Source organism: Oryctolagus cuniculus, chromosome 3 (genome assembly GCF_964237555.1).
Source record: "Oryctolagus cuniculus chromosome 3, mOryCun1.1, whole genome shotgun sequence".
Taxonomy (NCBI): domain Eukaryota; kingdom Metazoa; phylum Chordata; class Mammalia; order Lagomorpha; family Leporidae; genus Oryctolagus; species Oryctolagus cuniculus.
In genome coordinates this window covers 102,238,650-102,259,687 of record NC_091434.1, presented here as the reverse complement: position 1 = coordinate 102,259,687, position 21,038 = coordinate 102,238,650, and the positions used below count along the sequence as shown (strand labels likewise).

The 21,038-nt window shown below is 36.3% G+C and overlaps 1 protein-coding gene across 9 annotated transcripts in view; it reads right to left on the bottom strand.

The window, feature by feature from the left end:
* Nucleotides 1-21,038, bottom strand: part of LRP1B (LDL receptor related protein 1B) — a 2,140,503-nt gene that overhangs the window by 384,782 nt on the left and 1,734,683 nt on the right. For all 9 annotated transcript variants that reach the window (XR_007920674.2, XM_051849575.2, XM_051849574.2 and 6 more), the window contains 2 exons: nt 10,663-10,852; nt 5,468-5,672 (listed from right to left, as the gene is read on the bottom strand). Coding sequence is in view for 8 of the 9 variants with exons in the window: in XM_051849575.2 (XP_051705535.2) it covers nt 5,468-5,672; nt 10,663-10,852 (395 nt within the window). In the remaining variant the exon portion in view is untranslated. The remainder of the gene's footprint in view (nt 1-5,467; nt 5,673-10,662; nt 10,853-21,038) is intronic.

Genomic DNA, 21,038 nt, shown 5'->3' with positions numbered 1-21,038 from the left:
AGAAATGTCCATAATTTATTTTAGTGATTGTTAACCAACTTCAAATGATTTAAGGACAAGGATATCTTTTCCATCTCTTTAAATTCACACTGATTTTCACAAGGTTAGAGAACACTGCATTTGTGTTGATTATAGTTATAATTTGTTTTTATACCAAAAGTAGATATATATTAGAATAAAGAAGAATGTGGTGTATATACAAAATAGAATATGATTGAACCTCAACAAATTAGGTTTAGAAGTGATGTACCTAAAAAACAATAAAGGTCATATATTGAGAAATGCTGCTAACATTGTATTGAACATTGAAATATCATATTGAAGAAGAAAAGCTGTAGACTTTGCCACAAAGTTACCAAATAAGACCTCTTTTATTCAAAATAGCAATAGAAGTCTTTTCAAGAGCCAGTAAGCACAGGAAAGTAATAAAGGACATTCAAACTGGAAAGGAAGAAGTCTAATTGCCTTGTTTGTGACGACATAATCTGTATAAAGAAAATCCTACAGATTCCACCAAAAACTGATAGAACTAATAAATTCAGTAAAGTAATAGTGTTGTATTAGTTACACCAATAGCAAACTTTCTGGAAAAAAAAATCAAAGAAACAACTCTATTTAAAAGAGCTACCAAAAAAAAAAAAAAACCTATGAATATTTTTAACAAAGAAAGTGAAAGATCTCTACAGTGAAAACTGAGAGAAAAATGAAGAGGAACAAATAAATAGAAAGATATTCCAACGTTATGAATTGATATTGTTAAAATGTTTACATGACTCAAAGAGGGTTATAGATTTAGTGTAATCCCTATCAAAATAATAAACACATACTTAACAGATACAGAAAAAGAAATCATAAAACTCATATTGAACTAGAAAAGACTGAATTTTCAAAGTTATCTTGAGCCAAAAAGCAAATCTGGAGGCACTCCCAGGCCTCAAAACATATTGCAAAGGTATAGTAACAAAAATAGTATTTTGTGGTCATAAAAATAGACACAAAGATCAGTGGATCAGAACAGAGAACCCATAATTAACCCATCAGTTAACTCTGTACAAAGTTAACTGATTTCAGTCATGGCATCAAGAACACACATTTGGCAAAATGGCAACCTCTCCAATAAATGGTGCTTGGAAAATGGAACATCTGTAAACAGAAAAGCCAAACTAGATCCCTGTCTCTCACCATAAACAAAATCAACCTAATATGGACTGAAGACTTAGATGAAAGGCTCAAAACTAGAAAATAATCACAAACCAAAGAGGAAATGTTCCCTGCACTGGTATTTACAAGGTATTTTTGGATATGAATGCAAAAGCACAGTCAACAAATATAAAAATTGATAAATGGGATTACATTAAACTAAAAAATCTTGTGTACAAGATAGGTGAAAATCACCAGAATGATGATACTACAGAATGAGAGAAATATTTGCAAACTACACATCTGACAAAGGGATATTATGCATAATATACAAAGAACACAAGTTAGAAAAAATTCTATTTATAAATGGAAAGCAGATCACATAGACATTTCTCAAAAGAAAACATAGAAATGGCCACCATCACTAATCATCAGGGAAATGAAAACCAACAACACAATGACATCATCTCACACCACTTAGGATGACTATTAAAAAAATGACAAATATAAAATTCTGGCATGAATGTAAAAAAATGAGAATTCTTACAGGCACTATTGGTAAGGAATGTGAATTAGTAAAAGTACAATCCTACTACTGAGGGATTAAAATTAGTATGTTGAAGAGGACCCTGTTTATTGCATATAATTCATATTAGCCAAGATATAGATATTAGATAAGATACAGAATCAAGATATAAAATCAGTCTGAAAGAAGAAAATTCTGTCATTTACAGAAACATGAATTAACCTGCAGGAAATATTTTAAACAAAATATAAGAAAGGCACAGAAAGTCAAATGCCACACTGTTTCATTTATTTGAAGAATATTCTTTTTTAAAGCTGATATTAAAGAAATACAAAGTAGAATAGTAATTATCAATGACTAAGGATGAGAGAGAGAAAGAAGGAGAGACTGGGTAAAACCAGAATGTGAAAGAGTTATCTGTATCCCCATGTTTATTGCAGCTCAATTCTCAGTAGCTAAGATATCGAATTAATCCAGATGTCCATCAACTGATGAATGAATGAAGAAATTATGGTATACACACACACACACACACACACACACACACTATGGAATACTACTCAGACATAAAATAAAAGAAATTCTGTCATTAACAGCAAAATGGATGCAATTGGAAATGATTACACTTAGTGAAATAAGCCAGTCCCAAAAAGACAGATGCCATATGCTTTCCCTGATCCAGGTTTATTAATAGAGTCCCAAAAATGGAATGTATAGAGTAAAATTGACATTGTGAGCGTCAATGATTGTTTACAGCCCTTGTCTCTGCTGCTGAGGAACAGGTTTTTTTCTTCATTCTATGTCTATTCTATTATTCTATTTGATGCATTCTGACTGTTTACTTAGTTTAGGGATAATCTTATGTGGATAATCTAAACTGAAAGTAGACCTCTGTAAAAGCTAAGAGAGGGAATAGGAGAAGAAGGAGGAGGAAGGGTGAGAGCGGGTGCAAGAGGGAGGGGAGGGGAGGGAGCATACTGTTGTGAAAGCTGTACACTTGAAATAAAGGAAACTTGTATACCTTAAATAAATTTTTTTTTAAAAAAGAATAAAATTAAAAGAGAAGAAATACAAAGTAGAAGAGTAGGCCCAGTGACTAAGGATGATTGGGAAGAGGAAGGAGAGATTAGAGAAAGGGTGCAGACGTACAAGTAGAAGGAATAGTTTTAACACTTTAATGTACAGTAGGATGACAAAAATTCACAATATTGAATTGTACACTTCCAAATAATTAGAGAAAATTATTTTTAATATTTGTACTATAAAGAAATATTTAATAATTGAGGTGCTATTTATGATAAATACCCTGATTTGATCATTATACAATACTTACATGGATATATAAAACTTCACACTGTATTCCATATATATGCATAATTATTCTGCATCAATTAAAAGTAATTTAAAATTGAAACTCTAAGAAAAAATAAAATGTATTAATAGCCTTTAAGATATTTCCCAATTCTGAAGCTCAAGCACAAATTATTCTCTTTTGAACAAGGATGGAAAACTGAGTGATGGAATGAAGCATATCTTTATATGCTAAAACAAATCCTTTCAATTATATTAGTAACATCTTACTACCGATCTATCAAGCAGCTATTATTTCCACACATAAAACATATTTGGGTGAGGGAAGCAAAACAGGTATATACAAAATAAACTGAGGTGAGTGAAGACTTTCTTTAAAGATTTATAAGGGTGTGTTCTATATCAAGAGGTCATAACAGAACACCGTACCCAGGAAAACAATTGATCACCTAACTTTTCAAAATGTGTTCATTTTTTATGTCTCTTGGAGATAGACAGAGAACTATCATCAGCTGGTTCACTTCCCAAATGCCTACAGCAGAGAGTGAGGAACTCAAAGCACACGGATGGCAGGGACCTAGCCACTTGAATCGTCACCTGTTGCCTCCCAGGGTGTCCATCGGCAGGAAGTTAAAATCTGGAGCAGAGCTGAAGGTGTAACCCACAACCTTCAGAATGGGAAATGAGCCTCCCAACTGTCTCTTAACCAATCAGCCAAATGTCTGCCTCCGACTGTCTTTTCAAAAGACTAGCCACTAGGTTCATTAAGAATTTCTAAGTTGCATTCTCAAGTACATACTTTCGGAATACTTCCTCATAAAAATCTTCAAAGATAGGTCAAAAGTTAACAGCAGAGAACTAAAGTTAATAACGCTTCAGTATATAGCCTAAGGTCACATAGTCTGTAATTGGTAGACAGAAACCAAGAATTTAGCATGTGATTCTGAGATCAACATTGTTGCTACCACCACAACTGAATCTCAGTGGGTCCTGAACTCATTATTTCACCGCTGCTTACGCAGCCAACTGTTCTATATCAGTATTCCTGAAAAGTCACTCCACAATGAGGTCAACTTCCTGTCCCAGAATTAAATCAATGCACTCACTCCTTCTTCAAGAAACTCAAAGACACATACACGAACACACACAATGTCTAATGGTATAAATTGACTGTTCTAATAATGTAGGTCCCGGTGCTGCGGCACAGCAAGGAAAGCCACGGCCTGAGAAGCCAGCATCCCATTTGGGTAGTGGTTCAAGTCCGGGCTACTTCACTTTTAATCCAGCTCCCTGCTAACAACCTGGGAAAAGCAGTGGAAGATATCAAGTGTTTTGATCCCTGCCATCCACGTGGGGAACCCAGATGAAGCTCCCGGGTTTGGCCTGGCTCAGCCCTAGTTTGTTTGGCCCCTTGAGGAGTGAACAAGTGAATGGAAGATCTCTCTCTCTCTCTCTCTCTCTCCCCCTGTTTCCCTCTCCCTAACCCTCTCTCCCCCCACCCCTTCACTCTCCCTTTCTCTCTCTCTCTTTCTAATTCTGACTTTCAAATAAATAAATAAATCTTTTTTTTTTTAAGTTTCAACTTATAGCCTGCTGGTTGACTCCTTATTTCTGTTTATCGGGATACTGTCAGACAAATTTTGTTTTAACATACAAAGACCTTATGGTTGTGAAACTTCAAATATTTACTGTCTGGGCCTTGAAGATAATATTTTCCTGCCATCCCAAACCTTCCTTGTTGCACAGAGGAGTGGGGAGCCATGGGATTGCTTTGTCCTTTAGGTAGGTGCTGGGACTGAGTGTAGGGCTAAGGATCTCTCCGGTGGTGTAGCACCCATGTCTAACCCTCCTGAACCCTGAGCTTCCCCAGTTGCCAGGGCTGCTGCTCTCACAGGATAAGGGGGGTGTCTTTGAATCTTATGATTCAGGTCATAAATATACGTGAGAAAGGTTCTCCAGGGGAAGCACAATGACTGTCCGACCCTTTCACTCGGAAGCCAGAGAAAACAGACAGAGCCCAGGGAATAGAACGTGTCTTTCAGAAAAGCAAATTCCACTTTCCTCTCTGCAGAACTTCTAAGTTTCTTGCTATGAGGACCCAAGCAGATGATCATTTCTTCTTTTCTAATTTTCTTTTGTCCTAGGGCAACTCACCAAGTTCATTTCACAATCCCACAAAAAAAATAATGAAGTATATGCAAATCGCTCAAACAATTCCAATTAAATTAATAACTAGGAGAAAATCAGTTATTGTCTCTCCAGACTGAAGTTCCTGAGATGAGCTGTCTCCATGGCAGCAAATGCACTTGAGAAAGTTTTCAAAATATTATCCACATTTTCTGTAGTGAATAGATTAGTTATTCAAATGAGCTGGTTTCAGTAATTAACTATTTTGAAATTCTCAGTATGCATATTTTGCAAAAATGCTAAAGCATACATTTTTCAAACGTGTCTTTGCATCAATCTGCAGTCTAGAATTCTGTAACTTACATGTCTCTGGGAGCCATCATATTCACATCTTTCAATTTTTCCTAGGCTGCCGTCTGAGAAATACAGCTTCTCTGCCCGGTGGTCAATGGTGAGTCCATTTGGAGTGAGAATGTCTGTGCTAACCACCACTTGTGCATTTTTCCCAGTCAGGGTAGATCTCATGATACTCGGATGTTGTTCGTTCCAATTGGTCCAAAACATTAAACTAATGAAAATGAAAAGTGTAGTCAGATTTGTAATAAAGAACAAAAACATTAGTATAAACATGGCAATGTCAAGCTATTTAAAAAGAAGCAACATTATTTACTTCATATTCTGTGATCCTTATGAAAGTCTTGGTAAGAAAGTGATTGTGTGTGTGTATACATATATATATATATATATATGACATGTGCATTTTTCTTAATGAAGCTTAGAACCTATTTCTGAGAAACAATTATCCTGTGAATTCCTTCAAATAATCAGGTTGTTAAATTGAGGCAGTTAGGTACATAATGAAGATTTATGAAGCAGTGATCTTAAATTTATAAGAGCTATAATTATACCCTAACTCATTAATACTGTATTTTAGGAAATCCAGTATGATCATTTTGGACACAGTTTTGCTATACTAATGCTAACTATATTTCTCTTCATGTGGTGAAAACAAAATTCTCCACACCTTCTAGTTTGAATTTTTAATTTTTGTGTTTTCATTCATATATGCTTTAAAAAAATTGAATGGCTATATTTCTATATTTTTCTTTTTGTAGAAAAATAAATTATACTATTGCTTCTGGAGTTCTAGGACTGACTCTCAAATCCTTCAACATGGTACCTGCTACTCATAGATATTCCAAGTTGTTTTTTTTTTTTTTAAGATTTATTTATTTACTTGAAAGTCATAGTGACAGTGAGAGAGAGGAGAGAGAGAAAGAGAGAGAGAGAGAGATCTTCTTTTCATTGGTTCACTCTCCAAATGACCGCTCAATGGCTAGGGCTGTGCCAGGCTGAACCCAGGAGCCAGGAATTTCTTCCAGGTCTCCTATGTGGGTGCAGAGGTCCCAGGACTTGGACCATCTTTGGCTACTTACTAAGGCACATTAACAGAGAACTTTATTGGAAGTGGGGCAACCAGAACTCAAACCGCACCCAAATAGGATGCCAGCTCAGCAGACAGCAGCTTAACACACTGAGCCACAGTGCCAGTCCCTCCAGGTTGTTTTAAATCAGTGTTTATCCAGCTACACTCTGAGGATTATATGGAAAATCCTCAGAGAGCCCTGGAAGGGTAAAAACTGTTGAGTTCCAAACTCCAAGGCACTCCTCCCTTTTTCTCATGTAGCAGAGGCAGCTCTTCTTTCTCCCATTTTTTCTATTATTCTGTCTGTCAGAGTTTATTTGAAGGTAGGTTATTGCTGCCAGGAGGGAGGGAACACAGGAATCAGAATGAAGGGGACAAGGGAACATTTCAGGGAAGGGGGCTGCTTGAGATATCTTAAAAATATGCTTTAATATTCTGACAAAGAATACTGTTCAAACAGCTTTCATGTTTACATCAAGACTGCATATTTACTTCACATGCACAGTCATTTAAAGGCTACTTAAGTTTACAACCAACAACGTCATTCAATATGTGGCTATCAGTACGTCATAAAACTTACTAATGGACAAAATTCTAACTCACAACAAAAAACTTTCTACTTCCTAATTTTTGAAAAATAAGTAATATGGGGCCAATATTGTGGTACGGTGGATTAAGCTGTCACTGAGATGCTTCCATCCTGTATCAGAGGGCTGGTTTGAATGCCAGCTATCCCACTTCCCATCCACCTTCCTGCTAACGGGTCTGGGAATGGGATAGATGGTGGCCCAAGTTATTGCATCCCTACCATCCATGTGGGAGATCAGATAGAGTTCCTGGTTCCTGGCTTTGGCTTAGTCCAGACCTGGATATTGCAGATATTTGGGGATGCGCTCTCTCTCTCTCTCTCTCTCTCTCTTGCTTTCTCTGCATTTCAAATAAATAAATAAATAAATAAATCATTTTAAAAAATAAATAAATCATTTTAAAAAACATAATCTGGGTAGGTATTGTGGTATAGATGGTAAAGCCACTGTCTACAATGCTAGCATTCCATATGGGCACTGAATTCTGTCCTGGCTGAATCACATTAGATCCATATCCCTGCCAATGGCCTGAGAAAAGCCACAAAAGATGACCCACATGCTTTGGCCCCTGCACCCATGTGGGATACCTAGAAGAAACTCCTGGCTCCTGGCTTCTGGCTTTGCCTTGGCCCGGTCTTGGCCATTGTTGTCATCTGGGTAGTGAACCAGCAGATGGAAAGATCTCTCTTTCGTTCTCTCCCTCTCTGTCTCTGTGTGTGTGTGTGTGTGTCTTTCCCTCTCTATGTATAACTCTTTCAAATAAATAAACAAGCCCATAACCACTGAAGAAATATGGGTCATCATTGTATTCTGTTCTATAGAACAAAAAAAAAGAGTGTTCCCCATAACCAAGTGCCAGAAATATTCTGTCCTATTAATCAGCAAATTTGCCAATGAAAAAAACAAAACCCATAATTTTATCCATACATTTTACTTGTAAAATGAAAAATTTAGGGGCAAATGCTGCAGGTGATGGCTCATGTGACTGGTACCTGCCACTCATATACCTGGATTCAGTTGCATGCTCCTCCTGTCTTTGGCCTTGCCTAGCCTTGTTGTGGGCACTGGAGGAATGAACCAGAGGACAGGAGAGCTCAGACTGTTTGTTTCTCTCTCTCTCTCCCCCTTTCTCTCTCTCAAAAAAATAGATTTTCAAATTTAAAAAATTAAAAAAGAAAAATGCAGTTAATTAACACACTTCAAATCTTACACTTACAATGTGAGGTATGAAATTCATAATTCAGCTACAACATTTTCCTAAATGATCGTCTTTAAAGTTACAGAATTTTAGAGGTATATTGCTTTCATCTCTTTATGTCACAGATGAGAAAACTGAGAGGCTCAGTTTCAGAATTTTATGAATTGCTAATAATTGAGTCAGGTTTTTCAGCTTTCATTGAGAATTTATAATTTTATTTCAAAATTCTAATCAACTAACATTGAAGAGTCATTTTATGATGTCCATATACATAATGGTAAAACATCTTTTTCTTTAATCTTCACATATAATTTTCCAATTAAAATGTTTGTCACATTTAACCCTAATTTTCAACTTTTCAACTCACTATATTCAAGATAAAAGTGTAAAATTTAGCCTATGTAATTAAAGAATAAGGTAGTTATCAAAACTAATCATTTTTAAAGAAATCACCCTATGTAAGTTAAAATTGATTTACAAAGTCCTCTTTCCAACTCCTAATTGTCAGTGTAGGACACCTGTTCTTATCCTGAGCTCCTGCAGGTGAACTTCTAACTTAGAGGAAGCTGAGTCAATGTAAGCTATCCAAGGACAGGTCCATGGTGGGAGCAGAACTGGCTCTCCCTGCCCAGGCAGGGGAAGGCCTGTGTCCTGAGCTCACAGTTATCAGAGCTGCAGAAGTTACAACATCCTCAGCCTTTGCCATTTTCATGCATTGCATAGTGTTCAACTCAGTGAATATGTTACATATAATTGTATTTCAAGGTTTTTTGTTTGTTTGTTTGTTTCCGGATAAAGGATTACTTTCACACTGAGTAGTAATTGATATAGTCCTTTCTTCTGAGAAATGGTCAGTTTCATTGTTATCTGTCTTTTTATTCCTCAATCTTGCTTTTCTATTTCTGCTCAGTGAAGGCCAAATTGGCTTTTCTTTATATGGTCATTTAAGAACAAAAGGGGGCCAGAGTTGCTGCTTAATAGGCTAATCCTCTTGCAGCGCCGGCACACCGGGTTCTAGTCCCGGTCGCGGCGCCGGTTCTGTCCCGGTTGCCCCCCTTCCAGGCCAGCTCTCTGCTGTGGCCAGGGAGTGCAGTGGAGGATGGCCCAAGTGCTTGGGCCCTGCACCCAATGGGAGATCAGGAGAAGCACCTGGCTCCTGCCTTCGGATCAGCGTGGTACGCCGGCCACAACACGCTGGCCGTGGCGACCATTGGAGGGTGAACCAACAGCAAAAAGGAAGACCTTTCTCTCTGTCTCTCTCTCACTGTCCACTCTGCCTGTCAAAAAAAAAAAAAAAAAAAAAAAAAAAAAACAGAAAAAGGAACAAAAGGGGGACTGGCACTGTGGCATAGCAGGTAAAGCTGCCACCTGCAGTGCTGGCATCCCATATGGGCACCGGTTTGAGACCTGGATGCTCCACTTCCAATCCAGCTCGCTGCTATCGCCTGGGGAAGCAGTAGAAGATGGCCCAAGTCCTTGGGCCCCTGTACCCACATAGGAGATCTGGAGGATGCTCCTGGCTTTGGATAGGTGCAGCTCCAGCCATTGCAGCCAACTGGGAGTGAACCAGAGGATGAAAGACCTCTCTCTCTCTCTCTCTCTCTCTCTGCCTTTCCTTCTCTCTCTGTGTAACTCTGACTTTCAGATAAATAAATATTAAAAAAAAAAAAAAGAACAAAAGGTGTCTCTGGTTAACAATCTTACCTTATTGTATGAGAGTACAGATACATGCTTTCCTATTAAACTGGGCTTTGCTCTTCATTTCTCTAGAAAAGTTGTTTTAATTGCAACCCTTTCAAAATGCAACTTTTTTATACTCTGGCTTATTTTTCATTCATTCAGTATTGTAGCACAATATATGTTTGCACAATATATCAGCAAGCAGATGTAGACTAACTAGATTGTCTTTAGGTTCATCATGGTGAAAATATAGCTGCACACAAAGGGCTTTTGGTTGTTGTTTTTTGTTGTCTCTGTATTTCAGTTTATGAAATCCTTACTTGTCAAAATGAGTAGATTAAAGTGAAAAAGTATCTTTAGGTTCTAAGTTAATATGTATAATTACAATCAGCTATGTGTATGATGTCTCCAGCATAAAAAAGTCTCTGTTTTCCATTTCATCATTTATAGTTGCTTTTACTCTATCTGTCATGCAGAGGATGCCTGGCATTTAAAGTTTATATTGTAATTATTCCTACTTACAATGGTCCCATTAAAAAAAAGTTTCATGGATTATGAGGAGAAAACTTCAAAGAAAACTATTATTTTTAAAGTTTACATTAATTCTTTTAAAACAACGTAGCTCTGATAGTCTTTGAGAATTTGGAATAACAATGTTGTTTCTCACTTCTGACATTCATCCAGAGCTAGCACATGAGGGTGGTCATCCTCTGACATGGTGATGACGGCTTCCTTGTGGAACGCTCCAGGCCGAGTCTGGTCCACTGTGTGTCTAGTGATGGAGGAGGTAGTGGAACTGGTCCAGTACAGGGTATCCCAGGCTCGGTGATAGGCAAGCCCTTCAACAGAACCCACGTCTGAGGGGGAAGAAAAAGAATTGGCTTATGTTACTATTTACTAAAAAAAAAAGAACACATGACTTCAGGACAGAGAAGGCATGTAAATGAATATACATATACCTATTATTTTATCTACCATTTCTCCACGATATCTCAAAATCAAAATATAAAACTGAGACACCTGCCACTGACAGCTGATTACACAGAGCAAAGTATAGCTATGAGTTAGTATATATGTCATGGAGGCAGTTTTTGCAGGAACAAGTTATTATGAACTCAATTGCTTTGTCCTCTCCTCAACACAAACAAAACCAAAGAACTGTCTTTTATTTTCAAAAATGGTAGCACATGCTCTCTCTCTCTCTCTCTCTCTTATGTAGTAATGATTAATTTTCAAAAAGTGTCCAGTGTGCCACAAATTAGGGATGGTTTTGATAATTATATGTCAATTAGGTACAATGATAATGAGTTTTGTCTTAATACCACAGACTGGAAGAAGAAGAAAAAAAAAAAAAAACTTCAAAACAACAACTATCACAGAAAAGCAAAATCCAAGTTTGTACTTTGTATCAGATAATTGTAGATCATGTTTTTATAAGTGAATATGGTAAGCTCTTTGATTCTATTCAACTCATGCGATAGAAAAATTAAAAAAAAAAAAAAGGCAAAATGAAATTCATTGCCAGGTAAATAGGCTTTAAACGTTGTCAGGAAAAGACAAATGACAGTACACAAATCCTAATACGCAAAAATGACAAGGTGAAAAACAAAGTAATTATTTCTTTAAAATGTGTTCCCAATCATAAAGTATGATAACACAGCTGTTTAATTTTTCATAGATGTGCTTCGAATACATCTTTAAGTATAACAAAATTACTGCAGTTTTTCTCTCATCTTATCTATTTTTCTCAGTTATAGGTCCTTGCATGATTAATTAAATAAAGTATATTTGTACGTTAGTTTGTGCATTCAAACTAAGAAACTACCATTTAGCAGGCACAACTTTTCTATTATTTTTCCTCAAAAAATATCTAAAAGCAACTATTCATTATAGTATACATACCTAAATGAAAAGGTCATTTTCAGGTTTAAGTTAGGTAAATATTCAAAACAGGGGTCAATAGGATTTTATTGGCATGCAAATAAGGATGATTAAAGCTTTTGAATGAAGTTTCTTTGATGTGATTACATTTGTGTCACTTATTTTGTTCCATATGTGGCTCAAAAGTCCAATAATAATAAAATTAATAGCTACTGTCTGCTAGAAGTAGTACAAACTGCTTTGCATACACCATTTTATTTCATGTGTAAATCTACTTTGAAGTTTGTCTTCTTGTACCTTTTTTTCTAAGAAGGAAATTGAAACTTAAAAGTTACCGGACTGAGAGTGTCAAGGCAACATTTTCACCCCAGATCTAACTAGTTTTAAAAGCCTTTGTTTTTATGACACCAGTATTTGAAGATTGGTATATAGCAGCTCTTATTTCAATCTATAACAAGCTGGCATTAAACTAATGATTCATTAGTCTCAACTTATCTGACTCTGAAGTAGCTTCCTATTTGTAATGAGTGCCTAGAAAGTTGATAATGGTTAAAGATATTTCTGTTATTATTAATTGAGCTATCTCTCTCTCTTTCTCTCTCTCTCTTTCTCTCCCTCTCTTGCTCTCTTTCCCCTTGTCTCTCTGTAACTGCCTTGCAAGTAAATAAAAAAAATAAATCTTTATAAAAAATAGGGGCTGCCATTGTGACATAGCAGGTTAAGCCTCCACTTGCCATACTGGCATCCCAAATAGGCACCGGTTTGAGATCAAACTACTCCACTTCCAATCCAGCTCCTTGCTAACCCGCCTGGGAAAGCAAAAGGAGACATCTAAGTGCTTGGACCCCTACACACACATGGAAGACCAAAAAGAAGCTCCTGGCTCCTGGCTTCAGCCTGGCCCATCCCTGACCTTTGTGGCCATTTGGAGAATGAACCAGCAGATGGAAGATCTAACCTTTCTGTCTTTCTATCTGTCTCTGTCTCTGTCTCTCTCTCTCTCTCTCTCTCTCTCCTTTTTCTCTGTAACTCTGCCTTTCAAGTAAATAAAAAATATATCAAATTTTTTTTTAAATAAAATCTGCTATATTATTTTCCCCCTTTAAATCATTTAAGAGATGCAGCTAACTCTATTATTAATAATGTAGCACTATCCTCCTTCATCATTCACAAATAGAATGAGGAATGGCACAACTTTGGAAAAATTCAAGCCAATATCTGCATCTTCTCCTTCCACTGAAAGATCTCTGTCCCAGTCACTTTTTCTTGCCACTCAGGAAGAAACCCTTGTGTATCAACATTGACATGAAGCTGACACTTCTTTTCTATGGTTGACATGATTCCATGGCTATTAAAGTACATATTATATCTCAATTTCCAGATATAATCTCTTTTACTTTTGTATTGGATGACAGTCTAATGCTTAATGATAATCAGATGTTGCATATTTAAATAATTCAGCAATGTATCTCTTCCTCAAATATTTTTGATTTCCTACAAACTGTGTATTTGTTGACAAAAAGTATTTAAAGACATTGCAAATTTTAAAATCATGAAAAATATAAAGTTCAGATAATATGACACCTTTGTCCATTTTGCAATAACAACAGTGTATGAACATGTGGCAGTGTGTCTATGTGTACATGCATGCATGTGTGTGTATGAATAGTGAGATTCCTGAATCAGTTGCACATAACAAGTAAGATCTTTAAGGTATTATGTCTTGGAAGACATAGATATACTTTGATAATTAAGTAAAAACCCATCATACACTCATTCATACATGATACATCCAGCAGAATAAATTTATACAGAGTTAAACATTTTAGGAATTCAACATATAAGATAAACAAATAGGAAAATAACTAAAACAGTGCTACTTCATCTGCTCCATACTTGTGTCCCTATCAAAAATTATACTGGAAATGTGATGCACAGCTAGAAAAAATATTGCCTTCTTACTCCAGGCACCATCTCCATTTGTAGTTGACAAAGTCTTGTGTGTGTGTGTTTGTGTGTGTTTATCATCTTTGGTAATTCAAGAAAAATTACTACAATTGAAAAATACCCTGCTACTTTGCAGTATACAGTACCAATACATAAAAGCAGTTATAGTTCTATAAAATAGCATTCAATAATCCAAAGTGTAATTTAAAAGATAATTCTACTTCAAAAAATGGAGAGAGAGAGATTGAGAGAGAGAGAGAGAGGGAAAATCTTCCATCTGCTGCTTTATTCCCTAAATGTCTTTGAGAGGGCTGCCTGGGCCAGGCCATACCCAGGAGCCAGGACCACCCACGAGAGGGCAGTGACCCAAGCACATGAATCATCATCTGCTGAATCCCCAGTTTGTGTATCAGTCGGTACCTGGAGGAAATGGATGTGGGACTCAGTTCCAAACACTTGGATGTGGGATGGGGTCAACCCAAGTGGCAGCTTCACCCATTGTGCCACAATGCTCAACCCAGAATAATAAATGTTTAAAGACAGAAAGGAAATTATTATCACCCGGAATTAGAGAACATAGAAGGTAAAGTAGAATAAATGACTGGTAATTCATATGGGATTTTTAGAAGTGAAGTGAGGAAAATGTTCTCAGTTCAAGGTGGTAATGGTTGCATAATACTGAGAATATATTAAAAACACTGAATTGTGCACTGGAAATAGGTGAATTGTATTGCTTGTAAATTATATCTTTTTTAAGATTTATTTTTTAGTTACTTGAAAGGCAGAGTTGAGAGAGAGAGAGAGCAAGAGAGAGAGAGAGAAGGAGAGAGAGGGAGACACCATGCTTCCTTCTACTGGTTCACTCCCCCAAAGGGCCACAATAGCTAGGGTGGGACCAGGTGAAAGCCAGGAGCCTGGAGTTTCATCCAAGTCTCCCACATGGTTGCAGATGCAGGGTCACAAGCATTTGGGCCATCCTCTGCTGCTTTCCCAGGCATGTTAGCAGGGAGTGAGGTGGATGGGAAGTAGAGTAGCTGAGTCTCAAACCATTGCCCATATGTGATGCTGGCATCTCAGGTGGAAGCTTAACTTGCTAGGCCACATCAGCCACATAAATTATATCTTAATAAAGTGGATCTGGATATGTTGAATAAATGATGTTGGATTAAGTATCAGTGAATTGGAAAAATTTGATTTCCAATTTGAATAGCAATAGTATTTCCATTATGAATCTAGTCATAGAGTTGAAAGATCCAAGTCAAATATCAAAACTGCTATGCAACAGTAGAGGATGCTAGACAGGGTAAGATCTGAGCTATTCAATATCGATTCTGATTATAGTAGGACCAGTACTGGCTGCCAAATATTTGAAGTATCAGCTCTGATCCAACTAAATGATAGCAATAGCCTTGTACCTGTACGTTTTGCCCTTAATCTCTCTGTTCTTAAATATCTTAACTGTTAAAAGGGTAACATATTTTCTGGCAGTCTAATTTACTGAAAACAAAATACATTCTAACCTAAAAAGGTAATCAATGAGCAATTGTACTGAAAGTAAAAATCATTCTTTTTTTGTGACTGGATATCTGGAAAACACAAATTCACCGAAAACGAATAAGTTTCATAAGGTAGCAGTCAATAAATAAACTAAAATCAATAGTTCTATTCAATACAAAAATAGTCACTTAAAGTATATAATGAAAAAGAGATAGAAATGAAAGCATTTGTACAACTATGCTACCCTTGATGACCAGACATTCACTCTGATAGTGGTCAAAGAACACAAAACATGCGCCTTTCACAAATGTCTATCCATTAACTTTTGGCTCCGCTCTCTCTAACAAGAGGACATCCACTCCATTCAAAGGATTTGAGTGGAATCATTCTCTCCTGTTTTCCCTTTTGTCCTTATTACCCTCCTTACTAAAACACATTTTTTTTTCCAAAAGCAAATTTGTTTGCAGATATGCAACTCTATCTTCAACAAAGACAAGCTTTTATTATCATCCCCAAGCAGTTTTAATTCCCTTGAACCAAAGCATCTCAAATATTTCCAACTTGGAAGAGAGCCTTTGCTTTGCATTGCATAGCATAACAACTCTATTTATTTGGTTTTCCCAGAACAAAAGAACAATATGCCCTAAAAGAGTATTGGAGCATATTGAAATAGCTTGAAGCTTTCAAGTGACAGTGATTCTTTTTTCAGCTTTTTTTTTTTTTTCAGGTTTAAAAACATTTGAGATCTAAGCTTCAACCTGAACTCCAGGTTTAGCTGAAAATTATACAGACTTACATGTGTATCAACAATTACCTCTAACTCATGTCACCATTGCTGGAAGCAAAGAAATACATGTTATGAAAAGCTTGAGCGTACGGGTGGCTATCACTGTGTCCATTCTTCTGGAGTAAACAGAGAGAAGTACTAATTTTTACCACATTTAAGCTAACATGAGTGTATCTAGGGCTCCCAGAGAAGAGCATGAACTTTAAATGCCTAAAATCCTCAGGTATACAACAAGGAAAGGTCAGGAGACTAGATGTACACATGTGCACATGTGTACATGCATTTTTTTAGAAATACAACAGAATGTTAGAGCACTCCTTCTCCTTTCCTCCATAAAAAAGCAAGGTAAATCTTAAAGCTAAATCCATGACACCAAAACATTGTTTTGAAAGGGGTATCTTCCCCCATTTCTGGGTGCCTCATTAAGATCTATTATTTTCCCAATTCACACAAACAAAACAATCTCAACAGATTCAGTCAGGCTTCTTATCCAAGCTAAGGGCAAAGTATACTTCTACGTTTCTCATATTGTATCATTAGACATTTATATCATGGTTTAAAGTTGCTGCCAGGTTCTATGCTTAAGTATTCTTTGTAAATAATCTTCTTCAGAGAATAGCATCTTAAATTATTAATGTTTGATGCTTTATTATGTGCTATTATATTCTATTATTTTCAGTGTGGCATAAAAATCTAAGCATTTTTAATTCAGAAGAAGAAAAAATAAGAAAAAAAATTCCAAAACAGTCTTTCAATAGGCATGGAAATGAAGACTTTTGGGAATCCAGAAATAGCACAAAATACAGGGCCTTGAATGAAATGTAACATTATATCCAGCATGTTAGCTATCCTCTGTTAATAAATCAGTCATTTCAAGAAAAATGTACTTGCTGTATGATTATCAACTGTGCATTAAATATTAAAGAATGCACATACAATTCATTAGGTAAGACATGTACATGTAGCTTCTGTTGCAATTATTATTCTGGGTTCTTCTCCACCCCAGAATGGACAAGAGTCCTCTAAATTGAATGTAGTCAAGAGCAGTTACAAGGTTGAGTTCTGCATCAGAAGCACAGCACTTAATCCACTCATTGATTGATGTGGTTTTTGTTTCTTTTTCCCTCTTTCAATTATACCCTTCCCTTTCCAGACATTTGGCCTAGCGTGGCTAGTGCCTTTTTTTCCAGTGTCATTTTGCTTCTAATTTGGAGTCACACTTGCTCCTTCAATGTGCTCCAAAACTCAGTGACCATTGTCTCACGTCTGATTTCTGATGCCAGGCTGACTACATATGTAAATATTAGCTCTTGATTTCATTCCTTGATTTCACTTAACTTAAAGCAGTGCTGTCACTTTCATGCTATCCCGATCCAGTCAAATTATTTGCTTTAGCTTTCTGACTCACTCCTATGAATTGATTCTGTAGATTCAAGTTGAAAAATGCTAGTTTTCTGAAGCTGTTGTGTCAGCTGATAGTCTTTATTTTTTTATTTTATTTTTTTTTATTTTTGACAGGTAGAGTGGACAGTGAGAGAGAGAGAGAGAGAGAGAGAGAGAGAAAGGTCTTCCTTGTTGTTGGTTCACCCTCCAATGGCCGCTGTGGCCAGCGCACCGTGCTGATCCGAAGCCAGGATCCAGGTGCTTCTCCTGGTCTCCCATGTGGGTGCAGGGCCCAAGCACTTGGGCCACAGCAGAGAGCTGGCCTGGAAGAGGGGCAACCGAGACAGAATCCGGCGTCCCGACCGGGACTAGAACCCGGTGTGCTGGCGCTGCAAGGCAGAGGATTAGCCTATTGAGCCGTGGCTCTGGCCAGCTGATAGTCTGAAACTTAAAAGCCTGTATATAAGCTAATCTTTTGTCTGCTGATGACAAATATATTTCTCTACATATCTCATATGTAAATAATCTGATCCAATATGTGGTATTTATGCTACATAGAAATAATTCAAGTTGTATAACTATTTCCTAAGTCAGCAAAAATCTCAAAACAAACAAATTGAAGTAACAAGCTAGTTTTTTATGACCTGAAATAATCAAGTATAATAGTAAATCATCTTAATTTTTAGATTCCAAGTATCTTTTCTTTTCAAAAACACTGAAAGGAACTCATATCCTCTAGAAAAGATGAAGTAGTCATTTGTTGGCACTATAGAGAAATTAAGCAAAGAGATAATGCAATATGTCTTTTTGAAGTGTATCTTTTCCATATTAATATGAGTGAAATGCTTCAAAGAATAATATGATTTTCTATAATTATTTGCCTTCAGCTTTTAGAGTTTTTGTTATCATGAATCCAAGAAGAAACTAATGAGATTAACAGTGAAGAGATTAATCTCTTAAAAAATCCAAATGTTTAAGTATTATAATTGTAGATTGCTTAAAAACATGAACTATTTAAAGTAATATGAATTCATTTAAATTATCAAATGAACACATTTAATTAATTATCATATTTCATAACTTTACTTACATTTTTAAAATGATTATTTATTTATTTGAAAGTAGAGTTAGAGAGAGTGAGATCTTTGATTCACTGGTTCACTCGTTAAATGGCTGCAACAGCCGGAGCTGGGCTGATCTGAAGCTAGGAGCCAGGAGATTCTTCTGGTCTCCCATGTGGGTGCAGGAGCCCAAGGACTCGAGTCATCATCTGCTTCCTTCCCAGGCACACCAGTAGGGTACGAGATCAGAAGTGGAGCAGCTGGGACTCGAACAGCCACCCATGTGGGATATGCACTGTAGGTGATAGCTTTACCTGCTATGCCACAGTGTGGGCCTCTTGTACTTAGATTTTTATGTTGCTATTATTTTAGATAGATACTATTTTTTTAAAATATGAAGTTAGAAAAATTGTGAATTCAATTAAATTATTTACAAGGCTTCCAGAGTACTTTCTACGGAGAGTAACATCACTGCAAGGACAGCCCTTAGCTTCCTACCAGACCTACAAACCTGTCCCTATTTTATTCACCCACTCATTTTCAAGAAGAAAGTGCTGAAGACAGTCAAATCTGCATCTTGGGCTATGGGTTCTTTTATCCTCTCTTTTTCAAGGACATTGGTCCTTTGATCTCTCTGCTCTTCCCTACATCACAAAGGCCTCCCACTTTACAGGATAATCTTCAAAGTGTAAATAACTTAATCCAATATGCAGACTTTTAAGCTACATAGAAATAATCCAAGTTGAATAATAATGATTTTCCAAATCAGTACAGCACGTAAAACAAACAAGTTAAAGTAACAAACCTGTTTTTCCTGGACTTGAGAAAATCAAGAATCACAGAAATCATCCTAATTTTTAGATTCCAGTCTCTTTTCCCACAAACCCTTCCAGTTATTAACACATCTTGCTTCTGTGATTGGGTAGTTCACAAAATGAGTTTTTATATATTCACTTCATTTCTCCAACAACATCAAGCCAGATAGTCTTTTCTCAGCAACTACTCTGAAAGTACTCTTTGCCAACCAGCATAATAACATCAATAATAATTAGCAGTAAGTTAGCACTTTTTCTGTTGCTAAATCCAACACATGTTTTCTTCTCATTTTGTTTCTTATCAGCCATTGACTGTACTTCTTTCTGCAAAACTTTCAGGAGTTGCTTTTGTTTGCTTCTTTGACAGACTCCCTTTTATTTTTCTCCTATCTCCTGTCTGCTACCCAATATCTCCCATTAGCAGCCCTTCTACCCAATCTCTAAATGTAGGTATCATTTAATGTTTCACTAGGAATCATATTTTCTTCTGTATCCATCACCTCTCATATTTTATCTTGTCTATTTCCATTGCATTAAATAACATTTTATAAGCTCTCATTTCTATCCTATACTTCTAATCTAAATTCTGCATCAATATCCAACAATCAGTTCATATACCTCTGGACGTCTCAATGACATTTAAACATAAAATATATAAGTTGAACTAATTGTTTTCACCCTAATTGTTAATTATCTAATTAAATAATATTCTTCCACTTATTCAAACTAGAAATATAGCAATTATCTATCAATCTTCTCTTTTTCTCACTTTTGGATATAATCATCAGAAAGTGCTTTTAATTTTACCATGCGCATCTTGAATACTTCTATTTTGTTCTATATTCCCACCATTACCACACCCATCACATCTTGCATGTACTTCTGTTTTTAACTAGCCTGTGAAATGTCATTATTGTCAAGTCAATCCATTCTTCATGAGGACTCCACGTGACTGCAAAGCACACATCATATCTCTTATCATCTTTAAAATCCTTCACTGATGTATCATCACATTTATAATGTAATTTGATTTAATCCCTGCCTGCCTCTCCAAATTCATATGAGCACATTGCCCACTTCATCTGTTAGGCTCTGACCATAAAGTCTTTGGCTGAAGGCTTTATTGACAAAAACTCAGGGCTTTACTATTAGCAGAGGTAGTTTTTTCTGCCTTCCTCTTCCATAAGTCTGACATGGCTTGCCCTAAAACTGCTCATTCTTTTTACCTAATTCTTTTCCTGTGCACGATGTTTATTTAATTTATAGTCTACTAGAATTTTATTTTCTGTGCTGTTTTTGTCTGTATCAGTACACTGGAATGAGGACAGAGACCTGACTGTCTTCCTCTCAGTTGTATCTACCACGCAGAGCAAAGCTGTAGCCACAGAGCAAGCAACTACAATTATTTTTTTAAACAAACTGATATGAATTTTCAAATCCATTAAAGAAGAAACTAAATTTATGCTTCAATTCTTATATTCCTAAGACGTAATAAAGAGGAGAGGCATGTAGCGTAGTAAGAGTACAAACTGGATTCAGACAATTGCTTTGACTTTACTATCCATATGACCATGGACAAATGCACTTTAGCTATTTTGTATTTTTATCTCTTTTTCTGTCATACAAGAATAGTGTTAGTACAAAATTTGTAAGACACTTGGGATAATTACAT